The sequence below is a fragment of the Miscanthus floridulus genome, chromosome 6, assembly GCF_019320115.1.
Source record: "Miscanthus floridulus cultivar M001 chromosome 6, ASM1932011v1, whole genome shotgun sequence".
In the NCBI taxonomy this organism is placed as follows: domain Eukaryota; kingdom Viridiplantae; phylum Streptophyta; class Magnoliopsida; order Poales; family Poaceae; genus Miscanthus; species Miscanthus floridulus.
The window spans coordinates 132,747,241-132,756,719 of NC_089585.1; the positions used below are offsets into that span (position 1 = coordinate 132,747,241).

Consider the following 9,479-nt stretch of genomic DNA (forward strand, 5'->3'; position numbering starts at 1 on the left):
GTGAAGGGACCGTGTGGCAAGCGCGGAGAGCACCCTCTCTGCTTCTCAAACATAATTCAGAAACGAGTGGGTAGAAGGGTTGGTTTTGGTTCACTATTAAATTTGAGCTTTTGCAACAATTTCATCAATCTTGATATCTGCCAACTATTTTTTCGAAAGTGTTTATAGGAGTGAGGTGTGTATGCATGTATTTAAAGGGATGCGTATGCGTGCATATATTCAAAGGTGTTTGTACTGTGTTTCAAAGAAAAAACTCACGGTTATAACATCGGTTGTGGTTTTTTAATCCTCTAAAAATTAAAATTACCATATATGTGAGCAGTACCATGCAAGACGTTTATATATAAGTAGTACAATACATTTTTACACTATCTATAAAGAAAGTAGTATAGCGCACTTGTTGCCTTACACTATCTCATCTACAAGCACACAATCATACATACATATACATATACATATACATATACATATACATATACATATACATATACATATACATATACATATACATATACATATACATATACATATACCATATATGCATTCCGTAGACACGTTACACATGTATACATTAATAAATACATACGGGTTCATCACTTCATCTCCATCACAGCGGAAACCAAAATACGACACTGAATGGCACACTCGGAATATATATATACTAATTTATGATAAAGTCAATACATATTTACGATAGTTGGGTTACTAACACATGAGGATATTTATCGTAACATTATAATAAATCATATAGTAAGGAGTTACTATAATCTCATAAATTAGCATAGTAATTATCGTAACTCAAAGCAGCTACAAAAATAAGTTATTTTATAGCCAATTGTAGAACAATAGTGTATATATATATTAATGACACACTTTGATGCAACAAACTGCTCCAGGTGAGCTCTAGCTAATTATATTAATGGCACACTTATTAACAGGGTAGTATGTAGTACGCGGGTGAAGAAGGTGTAGTGTAATTGCACGCAGATAGAGATAGTAGACCTGTCGTCGAGGTCGAGAGAGATGCCCGCGAGCATAGATACATGCATGTTGCAAGCATGGCACGCCGGCCGTATGTGTATATGCGCTTCAGTCCCTGTCGTTGAAACCGAACTTGCGGTCGAAGAAGTGGCCGACGGCATGGAACGCCGGGCCGAAGAACCCGCCGCCTCTCCTCCTCTGCTGGTGGTCGTCGTTGTTGTTATCGTTGTCGTACCCACCACCAGGCACGCCGTACACGTGCACCTCCCTGGTGCTGATAAACATGGGCGACCTGGTGCCGTCCTGGGGAGCCCAGAAGGCGGCGGGAGCGTTGTTGTACGGTGCGTAGCCGCCGTTGCCGCCGTAGGGAGCGCCGTTGCCGTAGCCGCCACCGCCGTACGGAGAGCTGTTCCCGTAGCCGCCGCCGCCGGCGGCGCCATAGTAGGGCGTGCCGCCGCTGTAGTGGTTGCCGCCGCCGCCGCCGTTGTAGTTGCCGTTCCGCCTGTTGTAGCGGTTGTCGTCGGCCTCGTTGTTGTTGCCGGCGTACTTGGGGTAGTCGTCCTCGGCGTCGGCGTCGGCGTCGGCGTCCTTCTTGCTGCCGCTGCCCTTCTTCAGCCTCGAGGACCCGCGTTTCTTGCCGCCGGTTGCTTCATACTGCTGCCCGCCACCGTATCCGCCGTATGGCTGGTCGTCGTTGCCGTTGCCGTTGTCCTGCCCGCCGGCGAAGTATGATCTGCTGTTCGACATCCCTTCCGTTCTGGTACAGTACAAGAGAGTTGATCAAAAAAAGCGAGAGGATACCACGACACAGCAACTGAAACATGCAACACTGCTGCTTCTGCTTGCACGTTAATTTGATCGACATACAGCTATAGCTAAGCTAAAGATAGATATTTGGAGACTCGAGATATACACACAGTGAAAAGTGAAAATGGGAGAGAGGAAAAGAAGAGGCTTTGATTGGGGCACACACGCGGCGTTCGTACCGGCAGGTGGAGGCACACAATAGGACCGTGAGCAGCTAGCTGCCTTTGCAACGAGCAGCGAGAGCAAGCAGCCTTAATAAAGGACTCCAAGTCCACGTCTACTCAGTTCGGGTCAAGGGAAAAAACGCACCCTTTTTTCGCAGACATCCGTCAGCAGTGCATGCGTCCCCAGCTGTTTCGTCACCTGCATATATTAAACATTTTTTGCATAGCTATAAAGAAATGGTTCAAATTAATTTCTGATCCGGATAAGAGGAGTATCATCACAAGCAAGTTTATTCACAACACTCCTGAAGAGCGGAAATTTATGAGAGCTTAAACAAGTGGCCTACACCTAACACCTCGTGGCAGCCTACTGTCATCTGTCCCCGTACGCAATAAGTAGATACGTATCGAGGGGAACTCTGCAAGAAATTTCGCTCGTCGTAGTAACCAGGAGTGATCAGCCTTGACTAGCAGCTAGACAGAACCCGTCTTGACGAACTATTTACCAGAAGAAGCATGGGTGTGCCTGACCTAGCTACACCTTCCTCGCAATAGAGACATGCAAACTCAGTTTACATGCACTTGCACAACTGGTGTGCACATTTCCCAACACAGAGCACGTGGGCCCCCAACCTAAGACAAACGGCCTGTTCGCTGGTTGGTTTCTGGGCTGGTTTGGGCTGGCTGGTGCTAGTTTGTTGTGAGAGGAAAACACTGTTGACTGGCTGGTTTAGGCTGGCTGAAACCAACAAGCGAACAGGCTGAAAATGAAGACTAAAACCAAACGTAATGAAGACAGAATGCTCTATAGAAACTTTGCACCTTATGCAATCAAAGACATGTGTTGAATTGTTTTGATTAAATCCAAAACGAAACAAAAATCTAGACTCCTATCCGCGCTAAAAATACTCGGTAAAAAAAACACTCGACAAACAAGACGTTTTGCCGAGTGTCAAAACAAAAACACTCGGCAAAGAGGTTGTTTGTCGAGTGTTAAAAAAATACACTCGACAAACAAAAATAAAATCTTTTTCTGAAAAAGAAGAAGAAAAAATAAAAAAAACTTTGCCGAGTGCTCAGATCTAAAACACTCGGCAAAAAAGTAGAAGAAAAAAATTTAAAAAAACTTTGCCGAGTGCCCTATCTGGGACACTCGGCAAACAACAAAAATATCTACTTAACCTAACCGCGTCCACCACCCGACTCGCCCTCCCGTCCCCACCCCTTCTCTCTCCTCCCGCCCCCTCCTCCCTCTCGGCGCCGGTGCGGCCCCGCCCTCCCCTCCTCCCTCTCCGACGCCGACGCGGCTTGCCCTCCCCTCCTCCCTCGCCGGAGCGGCCCGCCCTCCCCTCCTCCCTCGCTGGCGCGGCCCGCCCTCCCCTCTCCCGGATCCATCTGCGTCGCCCCCCTCCCGGCCCTCCCTCTCCAGATCCGACGGCACCGCCCCCCTCTCGGCCCTCCCTCTCCAGATCCGACGGTGACGGGCGTGGTGGTGGTGGCGGAGGGAGGAGCGGCGGATCCGGTGACGTGCTTGTCGGCGTTCGCAGCTCCACGAGGAAGGAACGGACGACGCGCAACGCTGGCGAGGACGGGCTTGGGCGAGGCTCGTCGAGGTGGATGGCACGGCGGTGGAGGCTCGACACCGCGACTTCCTGGTGACGGCGAGCAGAGGTGGCCGCGGCGAGGGCGTCGCAGCTCAGCGGCGTGGCGGAGTAGGAGCCCGCGATGGTCGCGGATGGCGACGTCGCTGTGGCGAGCGGCTCGAGGAGGCGGCTTTGCTGGTAGCGCGGTGGTGGTGCGCGCGTGGTGGGGCCCTCCGTTCTTCTCCGGCGTGCTTTTTTTATTTTTTTTATTTTGAAAAAAAGTTTACCTAGTGTTTTTTGGGCACTCGGCAACTTCTTTGCCGAGTGCCCGACAGAAAACACTCGACAAACTAGTGTTTGCCATTAACAAGCTTGTCGAGTGTCGTTTGCCGAGTGTAACACTCGGCAAACCCTTTGCCTAGTGTTTTTGGGGCTTCGTCGAGTGTCTCTGGCACTCGACAAATATCCTGTATCCGGTAATGATGTCTTGGTCCACACGTATATCCAAACGAAATTATAGTAATTCGCCCATCCTCAACACGACCCATGTTTGTTTACGAAGATGGATAGGCATCGTCTATCTGTGTGTCCATCATCATCCCGGCAGCTATAGCATCAGTCTTGCTAGTGACATATATATGGTTTAGGGCATGTTCGCTTGGAGGAATTCTGGAGGAATTTGGATGGTTTGGAGGAATGCTGGAGGAATATGTGAGAGGAAAACACTGTTCTAAATGAAAAAAACGGATTAAGCCGGGTTTAAGGGCACGCGAACGGGGCCTTAAAGTTTAGCTAAAGCGCACTAGCACATAAGTTAGCATTGTGAATCAATCGATACTACATCTATCATCTAGTATGCTTTATCCACACACGCAAAAAAAAAAAAAAAACTACCATACCAAATGTATTCTGTCCTTATACAGGTCATCTGCCAAAATTAGCACTAGTCATTCTCAAGAGAGCTAGCTCGAATTTAAGCACCAATTAATATATCCCAAAGTTAAAACTAAACATACTTGTCTAACATACGATGCCGTCTTAGGATTATAAGATGGATCACCATGATGGATTGTATGCCAAATTATTACCCGGCCGGCCGATCGATAGCGGCAGGTAAGAGGATAAGATGATGAGTTGTTACGGCACCTGAGACTCAATTCCTCAATCTTGTGTCTGACTATTCACCCTCTCATCGATTGCAATGTGTTAATTAGAATAGTAGCGGTCGAAATAAAGCTACCACCCACGCGCGTTCATTTTTCAAATCTATGTACATATATCAACGTTATTATTGTTAACAGCGATGGATTTCACTGTCGCGGCTGATCCGATCTTCCCTGACATGCATGCATAGTATATTAGTAGAGTACTGAGCAGTCACCTGAGGGGTTTCCCCCCCCCCCCCCCCCCCCCCCCCCCCCCTCGATCGTCTTTCCAAACAACCACACCGTACCTTTAATTACTTTATTACGTTGAATATATGAATATACACTTCACCATGACTCCATGGCTCGCCATGCTTCGTCGATCGCGTAGACGCGTACGTAAGCATGCACGTCGTATGGGTTGAGTGACGAGTCGTCACTGAGAACGACGGCTCCGAAGATGAACGCGCACCTAGGTACTACTCACAACTTTGCGCTGAGTAGTATTTTCTAGAGTTGTCTTAGGTTAACTTTTTAAACTTTGATCAAATTTTTAGAAAAATTTATCAAAATTTATGACATTAAATTAGTATCATTAGATATGTCAAAGAATATATTTTTATAATGTGTGTTATAAATGTTGTTACTCTTTTTTACAGAGTTAGTTAAAATTAAGATAGTTTGACTTGTAAGGATTGAATTGATTTATCTGGGGGGGAGTAACAAATAAATAAGCAGCGTAGCCAACTTTATTTGTTTTGCAGAATAGATACGGTCAGTTGAACTGCGTGGCTGATCAATAAACAGCATATAGCCGGCAGGATACGGATCACGACGAAAGCCATACTAGCATAGCCGGCAGCATATAGACCAGTCAGCCAGTGACCGTGGATTCATTTTATTTGCTGAGCTACGATATACGTATATAATAATCTGACATGTCACCATACTAGCTTGAATTAATAACTAATTTTAATTTGCAGGCTAGACCTGTATATATATTGGTGCTGTTAAAATAAACTGGCTTCCAAATCGTTCACCTTCGCGTGGCACGTACTACATATCGTTCTCCGGATGCATGCTGGATGTGGTTGCTGCCAATCTATATACGAGCCCGGTTTGTATCTGCTGCATCTAAAAGTACACTAATTTACAATGGACAATAATCGATGAGACTTTCATTTGATTGGTCATGTTCGCTTCTCTTATAATTCGTCTTTTTTAGCTTGTTTTTTTAGTTGGAACAGTGTTTTTCTCTCAAAAAAATCAACCGAAACAGTATTTCAACTTGTTTTTTCAGTGAAGCGAACGAAGCCATTATAAGTCAGCATGGAAGTTTCGGTAGCCCAGTCAGCACCGAAGGGGTCTCTAGGTTTTGAGCCACAGCCCACAGACAAGTGGAGAAAGCACGGGTGATGCTGACAACCTGACGTGATGGTAATTAACCGCAACAAATACACGCTTAGCATTATATACTACTATACCACTACGCAGTGGCGGAGCTTGCATGAATGTGTAGGGGGGCTAATTCAAAGCTATGCTGCTACAGTAATTGCCAATAGTAGTATAGATAATTGGAATTCTGTGAAAAAACTTTGTTTTTTCAAGTTCTATCTATATAGACTGCAATGAACAATTGAAATTGTAACACCCTAGGTGTTTAGGCTTCCACTAAATTGCATGTCACTTCATAAACATGTGCATTATCCATGTCATCATGCCATTATCATTGAAACATACATATGCAACATTTTAAATTGTATGTGTTTCATGCTTGATTGCTTAGAGTGGTAGTGGTGCAACATATGAATGCAACATGAATTTCTCATATCTTGAAGCATGGCAACATGGTAGTAATGTGACAAGTATAGGATAACAACAAGGTCATGCAACATGTGAAACGTTGTACTGAAACATATGAATGAATTGCTTGTTTTTAATTTCTGTATCACATGTGATCATTAGAAGTGGTATAACAATTTTTGTAAAATGGTTGATCATGGTCTATTACACCTTAACTACACTTAGGTTACTTGTTGGGACATTGTTCATGTAGGTCAAAATGACAAAATTGCCCTTGCATGGAAGTTTGACTTGAAATGAACCCTAGAGTGCCACTGTTTGACTGATCCAAAAGTCCAACTTAGAGACTTTGCATGGCTGTGCACTCTTTACAAAAGTTGTAGCTAATTTATCAAGGAACAAAAGTTGTTTTATGACCAACTCATGAAAATAGCTAGAACATGCTCTAACATGGCCCACAAGTCAGAAATACATGCTGATTTCACACTTAGAAAAATATTCTAAGTCATGGTACATTTCAGTTGCATCGAGCCCACTTTGGCTTCATGTAACTTCGGATCCACGGCGTTTTAGGTGTTGGTCATTGAAAAGAATTTGTAGAGGGAAGGTAGGTCTACAACTTTGATGTTCAATTCCTCCACTAACTCGTCACGGATTAGGAGCAAATCATCGTCGAATACTCGCTGTCAGGCGGTTCAAGTCGACTGAATCGAAGCTACAGTACCACCGTTTTCAGAAAACGTCGGACGCGTGTGTGCCGCGCGTCGACGGCCGGCTGACCGCGCTGGCCACGCGCCGTGCGCATTCTGGCATCGCAGCCGCGTCTTAGCACCCCGCGCGCCTGTCCGACGCACTCGCCCGTCCCATTTCGCATTTCCTCGCCTCCCACCACACGCAGCGTCGAGAGCTCAGCCGTCCGCCATTGCCGACCGCGCATTGTCATCGTCGTGCGCGCTCGCCACCGCAAAAGTGCGTTGCCCAGTTCACCCAGAGCTGCGCCGTGATCTCCTCCACCTCCTCCACCTCTCAGTCGGGGAGATCGTGCCTTGGTAAGGGCGTATTCACCGTTCTCCCCACCGCAGCCATGGCGGGAGCTCGCCGGAGTTGGCGCTCCACGCGGCCAGCTGTCCTCGCGCCGTTCCCATCCCCTCCTCTGCCTCGCGCTAGGTCATAGGAACACCACCGAAGCTCGTAGAGTCACCGTTAGGGGCTGTGTCGCCGTCAGTTCGCCGGAGCCGGCCGTGCCGTGGCCGTGCGCCGCCGTGTCAGTCGCCAACCCCTCTAGCCGCTACCCTAGCACCGATTGAGGTCACCACTAGATGCGCATGGTCAAGGCGAACGTCGTAGCGTAGATGGTTTCGCCGGAGAAGCTACCGACGGCGAGTTGCGCCGTCGTCGTCCTCCGCTCCCCTGTCTGTCTCGCTGACAAGTGGGGCCCGTTCGTCAGTCTCCGACGCGGAGGCGGGAGCCAGCCTGGGCCGCGCCGAGTGTCTGGGCCGCTTGCGCCGCGTCTTGGGCCGCGCCTGGGTGCTCGCGGGCCGCCGTGATTCTTCGGGCTGGCCCAGTAGCTGTGTAGGATTTTCCTATTTTGTGTTGTTTTATTATTTCACAGATTTATGTACATATTCAAAAATATGTAGCTCCTAGATGGTAGATCCAAATGATGTGGTTCTAATTTTGTTGAGTTCCTAGTAATGTCTAGTATTTAATAAAAATATCATATGAACACATGTTTTAGAAATTTTTGATGAATTAAATAGGACTTTGAAATGTGTTTTTTTAGATGCATGCAAACTTGTTTGAATTTTATCTTGAGTTTCTGTGGTCCAAAAATTATGAAATTTTGTGAGTAATCTGTTATTGCTTATTAGAAGCTCTGGTTAAAATTTCAGAGCTAGTGCATGTGTAGTTTTTAAGTTATAGAATTTCCTTTTATTAATGGGTGGATCTTGTGTGAATTTTCATAATTTTTCTATAGATCCCGTGAAGGTAAAATTTAATGAGTGCTATTCTTATACTATAAGGATGCTAGGAAAAATGAGAAATCTGTTGCTTGACACTTTTTAATAAGGTTTCCTAATTATGCTAGAAATAGACATGTCATCTGTTATTTTAGATACAGCAAGTTTTACTTGCCCAATGACTTTGAAATTTTTATGGTAGTCTATGTGCAGCATGAAATAGCTACTGTAATTTTTGTAGATTTTTATGAATAGTTTTGCTATATATTGCTTAAATCACCTAATTAACTAAATAAATTAGAAAAGGATATTAAATAAATTATTTAGAAGTTGGCACTATACTTTCTGATGTTTCTTAGGTATGAAAAACAAGTTGGTAAACTTGGATTGATCAAATTATGCTTTTGCATCATCATTAAATAATTAAGTTAGCAACCCTGTCATTGCGGGACAGATTCTAGGTCTACTGGAATTTGATTTGGTTAACTTAAGAATCATGCTTTGATGTTTACAAATGAATTGTAGAGAATTTTATAATCTTTCCAGAATGTCCTCATGCAGGTCATTTGGATTTATAGAACTCTGGTTATGATTGAATTAAGTAACTACTTGTTTGCATATGAAGCTTTAACTGTTATTTTAAGTATGTCTTTACTATTTCTAAGTGTGGTAATGTTCCTAGGTGTTAGGCCTTTAACTGAAGATGAGCATCTTTATCTTAGGTTATGCAAGTTAGGTAAGTTGATCTTGTTCTTCAATTTAAGTTAAAACACATGTTTTAAAGTGATTTGAATAGAGCTACTCTTAATCGGTAAACGAGTGTCCAGTGATGTTTCTGTTAAACATTCACCGTGATTCATTCATCATAAGCATCATGTCATTCCTTATGCATCCATGATATTTATCTTGTGCATCGGCATGCAATAGGTGTATCGGAAGGAGTGACCCTGCTGGAATTCGAGGAACCGAGCGAGCAGCAACAGCCGACACCGGAGAATCAGGAGGAGCAGCCTTCAGGAGAAGTGCCAGACGAGG

The 9,479-nt window shown here is 45.2% G+C and overlaps 1 protein-coding gene across 3 annotated transcripts; it reads right to left on the reverse strand.

Annotated features, from left to right (window-relative positions):
• Nucleotides 1–873: 873 nt before the first annotated feature.
• On the reverse strand, nucleotides 874–2,009 carry LOC136459689 (uncharacterized). 3 transcript variants are annotated; one of them, XM_066459529.1, is made up of 2 exons: nucleotides 1,968–2,009; nucleotides 874–1,738 (listed from the first exon to the last, which is right to left on the reverse strand). In XM_066459529.1, the coding sequence occupies exon 2, from the start codon at nucleotides 1,726–1,728 to the stop codon at nucleotides 1,090–1,092; it is 639 nt and encodes a 212-aa protein (XP_066315626.1). In that variant the 5' UTR covers nucleotides 1,729–1,738; nucleotides 1,968–2,009; the 3' UTR covers nucleotides 874–1,089. The 3 variants fall into 3 exon arrangements, with proteins under 3 accessions (XP_066315626.1, XP_066315627.1, XP_066315628.1); XM_066459530.1 differs by having other exon boundaries at nucleotides 1,899–1,992; XM_066459531.1 differs by having other exon boundaries at nucleotides 1,955–1,989.
• Between the last annotated feature and the right edge of the window lie 7,470 nt (nucleotides 2,010–9,479).

What these genes read in the sequence shown, in the direction of transcription:
- LOC136459689 (XM_066459529.1), bottom strand. Translation starts at nt 1,728, where the DNA reads ATGTCGAACAGCAGATCATACTTCGCCGGCGGGCAGGACAACGGCAAC.